Source organism: Panicum virgatum, chromosome 1K, assembly GCF_016808335.1.
Source record: "Panicum virgatum strain AP13 chromosome 1K, P.virgatum_v5, whole genome shotgun sequence".
In the NCBI taxonomy this organism is placed as follows: domain Eukaryota; kingdom Viridiplantae; phylum Streptophyta; class Magnoliopsida; order Poales; family Poaceae; genus Panicum; species Panicum virgatum.
The window spans coordinates 56,643,451-56,657,330 of record NC_053136.1 but is presented as its reverse complement, the minus strand read 5'-3'; the positions used below and the strand labels follow the sequence as shown (position 1 = coordinate 56,657,330).

General features: G+C 51.2%; 4 protein-coding genes and 1 non-coding gene across 7 annotated transcripts; 4 read left to right on the top strand and 1 right to left on the bottom strand.

Annotated features, from left to right (window-relative positions):
• The first annotated feature begins 412 nt into the window (after positions 1-412).
• Positions 413-3,472, top strand: LOC120647332. 2 transcript variants are annotated; one of them, XM_039924104.1, is made up of 7 exons: positions 413-704; positions 1,002-1,091; positions 1,185-1,265; positions 1,383-1,514; positions 2,549-2,767; positions 2,911-3,003; positions 3,075-3,472. In XM_039924104.1, the coding sequence occupies exons 1-7, from the start codon at positions 489-491 to the stop codon at positions 3,237-3,239; spliced, it is 996 nt and encodes a 331-aa protein (XP_039780038.1). In that variant the 5' UTR covers positions 413-488; the 3' UTR covers positions 3,240-3,472. The 2 variants fall into 2 exon arrangements, with proteins under 2 accessions (XP_039780038.1, XP_039780030.1); XM_039924096.1 differs by having other exon boundaries at positions 415-704; positions 999-1,091.
• Positions 3,473-3,647: 175 nt separating this feature from the next.
• LOC120647320 (protein ELC-like) lies at positions 3,648-6,951 on the top strand. Of its 2 annotated transcripts, none has more exons than XM_039924089.1 (2): positions 3,648-4,936; positions 6,463-6,951. In XM_039924089.1, the coding sequence occupies exon 1, from the start codon at positions 3,756-3,758 to the stop codon at positions 4,926-4,928; it is 1,173 nt and encodes a 390-aa protein (XP_039780023.1). In that variant the 5' UTR covers positions 3,648-3,755; the 3' UTR covers positions 4,929-4,936; positions 6,463-6,951. The 2 variants fall into 2 exon arrangements, with proteins under 2 accessions (XP_039780023.1, XP_039780018.1); XM_039924084.1 differs by lacking the exon at positions 6,463-6,951 and adding an exon at positions 5,246-6,372.
• Positions 6,952-7,553: 602 nt separating this feature from the next.
• TRNAT-CGU lies at positions 7,554-7,625 on the top strand. The gene has a single exon. It is a non-coding gene; the product is annotated as a tRNA-Thr (tRNA).
• A 439-nt stretch (positions 7,626-8,064) lies between these two features.
• On the top strand, positions 8,065-11,024 carry LOC120647283 (U-box domain-containing protein 24-like). The gene has a single exon (XM_039924020.1). It carries the CDS (start codon positions 8,188-8,190, stop codon positions 10,840-10,842), a length of 2,655 nt encoding a protein of 884 aa, XP_039779954.1. The 5' UTR covers positions 8,065-8,187; the 3' UTR covers positions 10,843-11,024.
• Positions 10,887-13,738, bottom strand: LOC120647303 (metal tolerance protein C2-like). Its single transcript, XM_039924039.1, has 10 exons — positions 13,321-13,738; positions 12,957-13,065; positions 12,639-12,678; positions 12,145-12,221; positions 11,942-12,030; positions 11,755-11,824; positions 11,605-11,643; positions 11,363-11,513; positions 11,170-11,259; positions 10,887-11,091 (listed from the first exon to the last, which is right to left on the bottom strand). Exons 1-10 carry the CDS (start codon positions 13,631-13,633, stop codon positions 10,984-10,986), a joined length of 1,086 nt encoding a protein of 361 aa, XP_039779973.1. The 5' UTR covers positions 13,634-13,738; the 3' UTR covers positions 10,887-10,983.
• Between the last annotated feature and the right edge of the window lie 142 nt (positions 13,739-13,880).

Genomic DNA, 13,880 nt, shown 5'->3' with positions numbered 1-13,880 from the left:
GGCGCGGTCGGGGAGCAAGAGCGCTAGCTCCACCACTGTCAGAGGAGAGGGGGCTGGAGGCTCCGCCATGGCCGGTGACCTGCTCAAGGGATGAAGATGGGGCTGACCAGGGGGATCCGCTGGCCAGTGAGAGAGGGAGAGAGTTGAGTGGGGATGGCTATGGATAACATGTGAGTTCTCTTAACAGTTTTGTTAAAAGTGACAGCTACCCACCAGAGTCTTCTACTTTTTTCACAATTATTTCTCACAGCCCACAGCAGTTTTTGCAAAAGTCACAGCCCAACTAAACACACACTAAAATAACACTGTTTTTGGAACGGAGCCCAAACTACACTAATATTGGCCGTCCATCCACGGATGAGGGGCTCACATACATCGCAGGCCGTATGTATCCTTTCCCTTCCGTTTTCTCTGGCAGCAATTACAGTTACAGCCATCCTCCTCCCCCAATCTCATTCAATTCAATCTCCGCCGCCGCCGCCGCCGCCATGCCCCCGTCGCTCCTCCTGCTTCCCTCCTCCACTTCCACTTATAGTAAGAGGGTTCCACCTCCGCGATCACGCTGCTTCGCCTCTCCCTCGAGCGTCTCTTTCCCCCCGCGGGCGCGCCACCGCATCCGCCTCGTGCGCGCCGCCGAGCAGGAGCAGCCCAACGGTGCCGCCTCCGGAGGCGACGCCACGGCCGACCCTATCAACAACGGCCTGGTTAGTATGGTCGCCCTTTACCTACTTTTACTCTATCATATCAATCCTGCATAGTCTAGGATTTTAGCTACATACTAGTAGAAAGTGTGATGAGATGGGCATCTTCCAATCTTAAGAACGTCTCTAGATCGTAAACCACGAGCACATACATCTCCCGCCGTGCCTACTCATTTCACCTCGACGCTCGACTTTGAGCGGATGGGTGGAATTTTGGTATAAAGATACAAGGGAAATTCTCACATGTTCATGGAACCAGCTACAAAAGTCATGCTTATGCGTTGTTCCCTTCCTTAGCAGCCCAAGAACAGGAGGGATATTCTCCTAGAATACGTCAAAAATGTCCAACCAGAGTTTATGGAGCTCTTCATAAAAAGAGCTCCAACGCAGGTTTGTTTTCATCTCTTCATTTTTATGTAATCCGGCCCATGATTTCATAAAATACTTATACGCTGACATTCCCCTCCATATGTTTTCTTAAAGGTTGTTGAGGCCATGCGGCACACGGTGACCAATATGATCGGGACTTTACCACCACAATTTTTTGCTGTAACTGTCACGACGGTAATGGGAGCTTCCAATTCCTATGCTTGTTTTCCCTGTCGCACATTTACACGACATCTGAATATTTTTGCTGTCTCTTTTATGACATGCTCGATTGCCTTTTATGACACGACACAGGTTGCCGAAAATCTGGCTCAGCTTATGTACAGTGTCCTAATGACTGGATACATGTTTAGGAACGCACAGTACCGCCTGGAGTTGCAACAAAGTTTGGAGCAGATTGCTCTTCCTGAACCGGAAGAAGAAAAGGTAAGCTTTCCACCATTGTCACCATGTAATTCTAAAAGGTATATATGATTAAACGATTGCCATGTTAAGAAGAAAAGGTAAGCTGTCCTCCATTGTTACCATGTAATTGTAAAAGGTATATATGATTAAACGATTGCCATGTTCATATCTGAGCTTTTTATGATTGCAATGTACACAGTTCCTAGTGGTGCCTTGTGTATTCTTTAAGAAAATATGGCCCAGAAAGTTTGTCATCACCTTTAAAGTTTGCCGCTTTTCACTAGTGCCCTTAGCTAAAAAGCTCCTCTGGAGAACTGAGAGATTAATATTTAATAGATATACTATCTTGATCTTGCATTAGTTCAAAACTGTATGGTGAATAACTCATCCTGTTCTGTATTCACCTTTCTGCCTTTGCATGGTAGCATGTATTTAATGGTGCTGAGTACACAATCGAAAGGAGTAAAGGGCCATATGTTTTTTTTTGCAATCTTCAATCTGCTGTGATTCATTTAAGCTCTTCTCATAGGAAGTATCCTTTCTGACTACACGACTAGTGGGGAAAACAACAAAGGAAGACCCCATTATATTGTTTGAGAAGAAAATTTAACTATCATAGTTACTGGTGCTTGTGTATCGCTATTTTGTTCCTGGACTTAAGATTGGATTATGCCATATGATTGCTTGGTTTGTGCCACACCAAGAGCTTTCTTTTGTCCTACTCCTTTGCATTCTTGTACTTGCTGATCTCTCTTCAATCAATGTTACAAGGAGATGCCGGTAATAAGGATTTTCAGTCCATGTGTTTAAGCTTATTACTCGACCATCGTGCTCCAAGAATCACACCTCCAACGAACTATTTTGCGGTCTTGGTGTTTGAACATTTTTGGAGACTTGTCATTTCTTTTAACAAAATTTTCAGCGCATGGTTTTATGATGTTTTGGTTATCATGAAATGATAAAATTGCAGATGGAACTCCTATGAGCCCCCATATAGTTTTACATATTTGGTTCCATATGGAGAGTTTACTAATATGAATGTGATGTGTTTGTAGGATTCACCAGATTACGCTCCTGGAACCCAGAAAAAGGTAACCGGGGAAGTAATCCGATGGAACAATGCCACTGGACCTGAGAAAATCGACGCTGTAAAATACATAGAGTTGCTTGAAGCGGAGATTGATGAGCTGAGCCGTCAAGTTGCTAGGAAATCCTTGCAGGGAAGTAATGAGCTGCTGGAGTATCTGAAGAGCCTAGAACCTCAGAATTTGAAGGTACATACATGTGTTTGTAGATTTCTTTTTTAAAAAAGATGTGTTTGTTGATTTTTACGATGGTGCTTTTGTTTCCATCCATCCATCAAGAGGGGCAGAGGATATATGTGTTGGTGGATCTGACAAAGGGAAGCTGATTGCAGGAACTGACGAGTACTGCTGGGGAAGATGTGGTCTTTGCTATGAATGCATTCATAAAGCGTCTCCTGGCGGTCTCCGATCCGGAGCAGATGAAGGTGGGGGATACATAACTGCATGGCTGATATTGTCTTATGTAGTATCTGAAACAAGAAGTTGCGGCTTGCAGACAACAGTGTCGGAAACAAGCGCGAACCAGCTGGCCAACTTGCTGTTCTGGTTGATGATCGTCGGGTACAGCATGCGCAACATCGAAGTGCGGTTCGACATGGAGCGGGTGCTGGGCTCTCCCCCAAAGGTTGCCGAGTTACCACCTGGAGAGACCATCCAGTAGTCAAGAAGGCGGCATGAATCAGCGACCACCGGGACTGTATTGTATGTAGATGGAGGGGAGGCTTTGAAATGTTTTGGGTACATTGCCTCCTTTGCTTGCTTAGTAGAGAGAGATTCTGTCTAGCACTACTTGATTTGCTCCTATCTTCCTTGTTAGTACTACATGGTTGATTTGATGATGATACAGAGATGAACATGGAGGCCAATGCTTAACTTGACTAGTCTTTTCTTTTGCGTGTTGTTGTGTGTTAATTTGGCAAATGCAAATACGCAATTTCCCAGTCCTTGGAGGCCAAGTCTTGTTTTAATAGAATCTTCCAAGTCTTCGTTGCATTGCAGCGGTTGGCTGACAGGTGGGTCCAGGACCGCATCTTCTTCCTCCTCTCCTTCCGGTTCCCCTCTTCTCCACCCGCCGCACGCAACCCAGCAGCCAGAGGGATCAGATCTAACGGGAGAGTGCAAGCAAAGCAAGTCAATCGAAATCTAACGGGATCAGATCGAAACCCTAGATCCCTCGATGGCCCGCTCGCCGCCGCCTCCTCCGTCGGCCGGCGGCGCTCAGTACGCGCAGCAGTTCCTCAACACGGCGCTCTCGCAGCGGGGCCCCTCCGCGCTGCCCTACGCCGAGGACGTCAAGTGGCTGATCCGCAACCACCTGGTGGCGCTGGCCGAGGCCTTCCCCTCCCTCCACCCCAAGGCCGCCCTCTTCACCCACAACGACGGCCGCGCCGCCCACCTCCTCCAGGCCGACGGCACCATCCCCATCCACCACGCCGGCGCCTCCTACAATCTCCCCGCCGTCATCTGGCTGCCCGAGCCCTACCCGCGCTCCCCGCCGCTCGTCTTCCTCTCCCCCACCCGCGACATGGTCATCAAGCCCCACCACCCGCTCGTCGACCGCTCCGGCCTCGTCGCCAACGCGCCCTACCTCCGCTCCTGGGTCTTCCCCTCCTCCAACCTCGTCGACCTCGTCCGATCCCTCTCCCACCTCTTCGGCCTCGACCCGCCCCTCTTCACCAGGAACCCTCCTCCTCCTGCCGCCGCTCCCACGCCCACCAATCCCTCGCCACAGCCTCCGCCCCCGCGGGTCTCCCCCTCCCCCTCCCCCTCCTACAGGCTCGGCGCCTTCCCCGCATCGCCCCAGCTCACCCCCCGCCCGCCCCCCACCGAGGACCCCGCCGAGGTCTTCAAGCGCAACGCCGTCGCCAAGCTCGTAGACATGGCCTACGCGGATGCCGCCGCCCTGCGGACCGCGCGCGAGGCCGAGGTTGACGCCCTCTTCGCCGCCCAGGCGGAGCTGCGCCACAGGGGTGACCTCGTCGCCCAAGGGGTGCGCAAGATGGGGGAGGAGAAGGAGGCGCTTGAGCGCCGCCTGCAGGACGTCATGATGGCCACCGATGTCGTGGAGGCCTGGGTCACGGAGAACACCAGGAGAGGCAACACCCAGGCCACGGAGGGCGCCATCGAGCCAGCAGATGTGCTCTCCAGGCAGATGATCGAGTGCACGGCCGCAGATTTGGCGCTTGAGGATACCATCTACGCGCTTGACAAGGCCATTCAGGAAGGATCGGTGCCCTTTGATGGCTACCTCAGGAGCGTGCGCGCACTGTCACGCGAGCAGTTTTTCCACCGCGCCTTGTCTGCCAAGGTTCACACTGCTCAACAGCAGGCACCACAGTACACATCCTAGGGATGATGGTCAGTATACTCGCTTGGTCTACAACCGATCTGATTTTGTCTGTCTTAAGTGATTGTCTGTGTAAACTTGTATTCCATGCCTGTTTATAACGATTACTTGATATGACTGGATGGATAGGAAAGAACTTGTGCCAATAATAACTTCGAGTTTGAGTTGCATCACACAATGTCATGTATGGTTTTTGAGCTTGCAGTTCATGTTGTGTGCTTTGTTTCTGTTCATTACAATTACTTTATAGTCCAGACCTTTAAATGTCTTGTTCTTCCTTGGAGATGAACTCATTTTGTCCTGTTTATACGAAATTTCAGAGGCTTTCTTGGTCCTCATGTGTTAAGTGCAGTGCAATCATGATGGAATTCATGCATTGGCTGATTGAGATTGCATGGGTTCATGGTTACCTTTGGAAGGTTGGATTTTCATTCCTTAGTTTCTAATGGCGCCTATGTGAAAGCAGGGAATTGTTAAGTTGATCAGTTCTAAGTTCGGGATAAGGTTGCTAGCATGACACCACAGGCAACGCAATATGCAATGTTGGAATGTTGATAGTCCGTATACATGCTTGGTCTACAACCGATCTGATTTTGTTTGTCTTAAGTACCTAGCCTGTGTAAAGTTTGCACTGTTTATTTTACTGCTTACCAGGAAGGGTAAGATACAATTTTTGCCTGTCAGCATTACTTGACACTGAATGGATGGATAAGAGCTTTAGTTCAAATTGTGTCACAGGTGGTCATGTATGGTTTTGAGCTTGCGAATTGCAATGCATATTTCTTTTTTCCCCCCTAATTTGCAGTTATTTGATTGCCTCATAGTTGTACATCCACATGAAGGTCTTTTTGTGGGAATTCTACCTATTTGTAGAAAATTTCAGAGGCCTGGCAGTTAGTTCCTCATTTGTCAATTGTCATGTTGCAACCATTCATGGCATTAGCTGATTGCAATATATGTTGATTCATCGTTACCTTTGAAATCCTATAGATTCACATTCCTCTGTGTGTAGTGGGAACAATTGTCTAGTTATCAAGGGTGGGTTTTGTTTTAACTTGATCAGTTGCGATTTCTGACATGTTCAAGTTATGATAATTGAATGTGAATCACCTTATTATCTCTGTCTGATATATAGTTATATAGAAGCTGATGTACCATTTTGTCAGTATCAATTTCTAGAGTTGAGCTAGTAGCTTTTGTTCTGGATAATGGGTTCCTGAAAGCAAACGCTGTCAGCTCATTTTCAAGTGGGTTATGTTACTAAGTTGATGTTATTGCCTTGCCTGCAATGTACCATACTTGTATGATTTCCTGATAGTGTTACAAAGTATGCTTTCAGCTCATAGTGTTGGTTTGGTAGCTGCCAATGCATTCAACTCGTTCACCTATAGAATTATTATGTATCAGGCCTAAACAATTTTTATACAACCAAGAGCCTATACTTGTTGATTGTGTTGAGGTATTGTGTCTTTGTTTTTGTTTCCTCTTTGGAGCCTAAGATCTATTTTCACTGTGTTTGTATTATGATACCTTGCAGGGTCATTAACTGTAGAATATTTTATGATGAAACGAATTCATTCAAGTTGCTGGCCCTTGACCTGGAGGCGTTCAACGTTTACATTGTGTTGTCATGGAGCCTTGCAAATATTTTGGATGGCGTAACAGTACTAGAGTTTGAAATTCCTTGGATGCGTTATGGGAGCTAGTTTTGAGGTGTGCTATATAACGTACCTGTGCGGTACAAATATAGTTTCAAGGAGTTTGGAGTTGGGTAACCAGTCTTGCTATGTGGAGTTGGGCATCTTACGGGCTTGTGCATATTGCTGGAGGAGCTTGCAAGGCCGTCGCCGTAGATGACATGACATGCTTGGGAGGCCGAGAGCAGCTCCACCGTCAACCTCCTGTAGTACTAATTGTAATTGGCAAAATAGCCGATTTGCTCCCTTAACTTTCACCTCATGCTCAAATTCGTCCCTTAACTATGAAATTGACCAATTTAGTCCTCAAACTTTCTATTTGGGCTCAATTTCATCCCTAGTCCTATGTGGCATGCCATGTTAACATGCCTAGCCAACAATGAATAACCTAAAAATGAGTCAATATATATAAATAAACTCTTTAACCTATAATTTTTCATCACATTCGATGTGTCATAAAAATATGGTTCAATAGTCAATTCGAATGCACAAATAAACAAAAGTGTAAAGCGTTTATTCATAGACATAGGAACAACAATAACTTATTTTTGCTATATAAATGAATTATGGGTTAACAATAACTTATTTTTGCTATATAAATGAATTATGGGTTAATATAGCACCTAAATTGCTATCTGTGTTGCATTTGGTAACATATAAGAACTTTACATGCACTTTGGGATGATTTGCATGCCACGTAGTTGAAATTGGGCTCAAATGAAAAGTTTGAGGACTAAATTGATCTTTTTGATAGTTGTGAATTTGAGCCTTTAAACAAAGTTGAGAGATGAAATTGCCTATTTTGCCATTGTAATTCCCACCACCAATCATGCATGAAGCGTGGGTGTCAGCTTGAGGCCCGCGAGCTCAGGCCGTCGCGCAGGCCAGGAGTTCCGCTCATCAAGTTTGTCAGTTGGAAACGAACGCAAAAGCCTCCGTAGCATAGTGGTATTGCGTTCGCTTCGTAAGCGAAAGGTCGCGAGTTCGATCCTCGCCGGGGGCTCCTTTTTTTTAGTTTCGTTTTCCCCCTTTTTTAGGGGAATAATAAAATAAATAAATAAATATTTCCTTGTTATTTATTATTATAGGCACACACCAACCTGTGGTGTTTTGTGCTTGTTTTAGCTGCAACCTTACCTCTACTTATTTGATGATGAAAGCTGCATGACTTGGTAAGAGACAGAGCGGGGGAGAGAGATTCTTAGTAGAAGGTTTATTACCTCTTTTTGTTGTTGATTTAGAAACATTAGAAGGTTCTGTTTATTTATTACTAGTAAGTAGCAGTAGATGGGGAGGGGAGTCGTGCAAGCAATCTAGTCTAGTCTAGGAAGCCCGGGCGAGGGGAGAGCGTTGACTTGACAAGCCCCCCTGGCCTGGTCGCCGCCTCTAGCTACCTACCTACCACAGCCTCGGTGGGGCCCGCGTGGCAGTGAGGGGGAGACCAGGCCGACTGTCTTCCACCTCCGACTCGGAGCAGCTCCCGTCCGTCCGTCCCTCTCCCCATTCAACGCGACGCGTATTGATCTTGCAGTTATTCAGCCAGCAGCTAGCGAAATTGAGTAAGGATGGCGGCGCACGATTATTCCGGCGGCGGCGGCGGCGGCGGCGGCGGCGGCGGCGGCGGCGGCGGCGGCGACAGCGGCGAGCTTGAGGACCCATCCTACTACCAGGAGGAGCAGGAGCAGGAGCAGGAGCAGGAGCTGGAGCTGGAGCCCGCCTTCGAAGCCTTCATGTGCCCTCTCACCAAGCAGGTGATGCACGACCCTGTGACCATCGAGACGGGGCACACCTTCGAGCGCGAGGCCATCCTCAAGTGGTTGAGGGAGTGCAGGGACAGCGGCAGGACGCCGACGTGCCCCCTCACGCAGGCGGAGCTGCGCACTGCCGACGTCAGCCCCAGCATAGCCCTGCGCAACGTCATCGACGAGTGGAGGGCGAGGAACCAGGACAAGGAGCTCGACAAGGCCAAGCTGCAGCTGCAGCAATACTATTTGGCCCCGCAGCACCACCAGGAGTTGGACGACGCCCTGGCCCTGCGAGCTCTCGGCTACATCTCCCGCACGTGCCACGCCAGCGCCGCCAACAAGAACCTGGTGCGCCGGCAGGGCATCATACCCGCGGTCGCCGCCATGCTCAAGAGCAGCAGCACAAGGGTCCGCCTCAAGTCTCTCGAGCTCCTCCGCGTCGTCGTCGAGGACAACGACGACAACAAGGAGGAGCTGGCCCTGCTGCCCCTGCCCGGGCAGCAGCAAGCAGGCGGCGGCGGCGACACCATACGCACCATCATCAAGTTCCTGGCCAACGACCATGTCCAGGAGAGGGAGCTGGCCGTCTCGCTGCTGCACGAGCTCTCCAAGCTCGATCCCATCTGCCAGAGGATCGGCGCGGTCTACGGGGCCATCCTCCTCCTGATCGGGATGGGGAGCAGCAGGTCCGACAGCCCTGCGGCCGTGGACAAAGCCGAGAGCACCCTCAGGAACCTGGAGAAGCACGACACCCACGTCCGGCAGATGGCCCAGAACGGCAGGCTCCAGCCTCTGCTTACCAGGCTCATCCACGGCACGCCTCAGGTCCAGCTCGCCATGGCCGAGTACCTCGGCGAGCTCGCCCTGGCCAACGACGTCAAGGTCGTGGTGGCGGAGCAGGCCGGGGCGCTGCTGGTCAGCATCATCGAGTCGTCCCCGTCCCCGGGCAGCAGCAGCAGCCTGCCGGCGAGAGAGGCGACGCTCCGAGTCCTGAGGGAGATCTCCTCCAACGAGTCCAGCGCCAGGATCCTGCTCCGGGCGGGAATCCTGCCGCCGCTGGTCAAGGACCTCCTCTCCGTCTCCGTGCTGCCCATGAGGCTCAAGGAGGTGTCGGCCGCCATCCTGGCCAACCTGGTGGCGTCGGGGTCGCTGCTGGAGCTGGACGGGCACGGGGGGACGGCGCTGCTGCTGTCGGAGGACGTGCTCCACAGCCTGCTCCACCTCATCAGCAACACCGGTCCCGCCATCGAGTGCAAGCTCCTCAGCGTCCTCGTCGGGCTCACCGCCTCCCCGGCCACCGTGGCCGACGTGGTCTCCGCCATCCGCAGCTCCGGCGCCACCATCAGCCTGGTCCAGTTCGTAGAAGCCGCGCACCGGGAGATCCGCCTCGAGACCCTCAAGCTGCTGCGCAACGTGTCGCCGCACATGGGCGCGGAGCTCGCGGACGCCCTCGGCCCGGGCCCCCTGGGCAGCCTGCTCAGGGCGGCGGTCTCTGACGGCGGCGGCGTGAGCGTCACGGAGGAGCAGGCGGCGGCGGCGGGGGTGCTGGGCGCCCTCCCCATCGCCGAGGCTGGTGCAACGCGGCAGCTGCAGGAGCTGGGCGCGTTCCGGGCGCTGGCGTCCAAGCTGGTGGAGCTCCGGCGGGGCACCATTATCCGCGGCAACCGGCACGTGGCGCCCTTCACGGAGGGCGCCGTGAAGGTGCTCTACAGGGTGACGTGCGCGCTGGGGGAGCGGGAGTACGTGGGGGTGGCGCGGGAGCTGGGCCTGGCGCCGCTCTTCGTCGACCTGCTGCAGCAGCAGAGCGTCACGGCCAGTGGCCTCGACGCCGTGCTGCTCTACTCAGCCATGGCGCTGGAGAACCTGTCGCTGCAGTCGGGGAGGCTGACGGCCCTGCCGGAGCCGGCGCCGGCGCCCCCGCCCCGGGGCAAGGCCAAGGGCCTCCTCCTCATGTGCCGCGCGTGCCTTGGGGGAGGGACGCCGCTGCCGCAGCCGCCGCCCGGCACCTGCCGCGTGCACGGCGGCTTCTGCTCGCTGCGTGAGAGCTTCTGCCTGGCGGAGGGCGGGTGCAAGGCGGTGGAGCAGCTGGTGGCGTGCCTGGAGCACGCGGACGCGCGGGTGGTGGAGGCGGCGCTGGCCGCGCTGTCGACGCTGGTGGGGGACAGCGTCGCCAACGCGGCGGAGGGCGTACTGGTGGTCGGCGAGGCGGAGGGGCTGCGCCCCGTGGTGGAGGTGCTGGTGGAGAACCGGACGGAGGCGCTGCAGCGGCAGGCCGTGTGGGCAGTCGAGCGCATCCTGCGCGTCGAGGACATTGCGCAGGAGGTGGCGGCGGACCAGACCGTGGCGTCAGCACTCGTCGAGGCCTACCGCAACGGCGACGCCCGCACCCGGCAGACGGCGGAGCGCGCGCTCCGCCATCTCGACAGGATCCCAAACTTCTCCACCGCCTTCCACCACGCCAAAGCCAGGCAGTAGCAGGGAGCATCTCTCTTTCGACTTCGACTTCTGAGCGTGCAATGCATAGGCAAATTACAGCTGTGATTATATGATGTAAGCTGCATACATTTTGATTCGTGTACGTGTTTATATAAACAAACGGAGCACAGTATGAGACAACTACGAGTCGTCCAAACCGGTTTGGACGGTCAGATCCTGAATGCCCAAATCTTGATAGAGACCATGCGCGTATTCAAGGACCGCCCGATCATTGGCGCCACTCTTCACCTATGCAATGCAAAGCAACCAAGATCAGCCTCCGAAAATGCATAACAGGCTTTGCGGCTCGGTGTCAAAGGGTTTTACCCTGATGGACAGAGATCCAACAGCCTGACCAGGTACAAGCTCCCAAAATCGACCTTGCCATACTTCGGAAACATCTTCACAAGCAATAATCTGGAGAAATATATATAAACTTCCTCATGTGTCTGACAGTCTAACTGCATCTTCTTTTTTTCTGTATTGAACCAAGCAAATGTCTAGCTGAGCCACTGTTTACCTGTCTGGAACACTTCGCAAATGCTGAAGGTGGCACATTGCCAGGTGCAATTTGTAGTAGGATATTACCAGTGGCTTTAAACAACGGCAAAACAAGCATGAAAACTGCCACCGAGACAATCCCCAGGCACAGAACTTCAGCATTCTCGATCCTGCAAGTTTTAGCACAAATAGAATTAGTGAATAGCCACAAGTCAACATGATAAGTGGTAAGCGCAGAGAAACCCTAGAAAATATATTTACCCCAATGAAAGAAACCAAGAAGCTAGTATCAAGCCAGCACTGCAAAAGAATGAACAGGTGTCAATTAAAATCAATGCATGCCGACTGGCAAGGTACCGAAGTCTAAAATGAACAAGGGAAGAGCTCAACAATGGCGGCGCATGCATGTACCTCCGTATCGAATCTGCCAAGACATGCAAACAAACCGAGTGGTAATTCATATCCTCTGCATTCCTGTAAACTGGCATTCATAAATGAGATCAAGTTAATCAAACTGTTTAAGTTCTAATTCTTACATGGGAACAAATACAATTTGTCATTTGCAACAGAAGCAGGAGAACATAAGTTGCTTTGATACCTATGTTAACACGAGCATAGTTCCGAAAGAACCAAACACCAAGTAAGTTGACCAAAAGGTTGGTGACAGCAGATACAATGAGATAATGCCTGAAAGACAGTTTTTTAGAAGACAAGATGGTGTCAGCACGAACCCACAGAAAGCAAAGAAAGACAGGAGAATGTCATCCCATCTGACGACATTTGGACATAGATGGCACTTACTTGTGCTCTGATTCATCTTGCATAAATGCATGCAATGCTTCAACAGCCAAGGAGAAAGACAGAAACAATAGAAACACCTGTCTACACAAAGAAGCATATGATGGTGGTCAAAATGTTTGCACGAAGCAAAAGGCCAGAAAGGGCACAAGCACAACAATGTTGAAAGCAAGTACAGTACTCAAAAAACAGCCAAATCAATATGCACATAAGCACATGAACAGAGTATTCAGGCAAGTGGTAGGGACAGTGTACTGATGTAGTGCACATGATAAGCAAGTGAATAGAAAAACAAGGGATGAGCTTCAGCGCTGTTATCAAACAAATGTTTAACAATACTACAATGTATCGTTCACTTCTTTCCATTTGGTGTCTGTGCAGTGCACAAACGAGAAAGACAATGGAAGTTAACAGAAAATGGTTGAGATAAGAAATCTAAACTTCAAAGCTACAATTGCATGCACATGTATTAGTAAGATAGAAAGCTGGAAGCTTACGGCATTTGTAAAGGCAGCTAGAACCTCCAACCTTTTGTAGCTGAAAGAAAGCAGGTAATAATGAGTGTGAATATAGCAGAGATGAATAGCACTAGAGCTTGAAAGCAAACAAGTTTTATAGCACCCATTTAGGAAAAGGTGGTTGTCAGGTGGGCAGAATCAGAATAGGTGTGGCCACGGTTGAATAGTAACTTGTAATAATTTTTTCAAGAAAACGAAGGAATCATGAATAGGTAGTTAGATTGCATAAAAGAAGAAGATGAGATAGGAAAGGAAAAACAGTGGCATATAAAGCCGACAGGGAATAAGGGGACTGACCCATAGGTGTAGAGGTTATCAGGCTTGGTTCGAGATGCAGCCATTGCGAACAATGAGAAAGTTAACAGGCCGCATCCAAATGTCAGGTGGAAAGCATCTGAAACTAAGCCTGCAAAACAAGGGCACCAGTGATGATTGCGCTGCATTCTTCTTGGGTTCTTCCAGCAGCAGAAAAGAGCAGGAGATGGCGAGGCTGGGCGTGAAAGCAGACTGTGTAGCAGATGCAGGATGCAACAGAATATAATAACATGTTGTGCACGCAGAATTACTAGCAAGTTGTAGCAATGAACCGATGAATGAACCACTATGCTAATTTTGTGATGTAGTAATCATGAACCACTTGTAGGCGACGGGAGGTTCATACCAACGCGTCCGGTGAATAGGCCGATGGCGAGCTCGGTGGCGGAGTAGGCGACGTTGAGAGCGAGGAGGAGGGCGAGGCGTCGCATGGGGCGGCTGGCCGTGGCCAGGCGGAGGAGCTTCTTGCTGGGCTTGGGCCCCTGGTAGGGCGGGGGTACGGGTATGGGCATGGGCATGGCGATGGAGGAGTCGGAGCGGGCGAGGCGCGGCGTGGCGGAGTTGGAGGAGAGCTGGCGGGAGAAGGCGAGGCGGCGGTCGCCACTGCTGACGATGCCGTAGTTGGCGTTCCACGCTGCCTTTGCCGCGGCGGTGTCCATGGCCGCCGCCGCTGCGCCGCCGCGCTCAGGATGACGAGATCTGCGGCCACTGCTAGCGGGGGTCGTTTGGTCAATGGGGATCAGGGTCACACACCCACCCCACCCCACGCGACGCAACATCCCTGGCCGTCCGATCCTAAATCTACGGTTCATACGACTCTCCCCCTGTTTGCCGAAGCCAAAGGAGCACAAGCCCAACTGAAGAAGAATTCAGGCAGGCAGTTATTTCAAAAGAAAGAAAAAAATC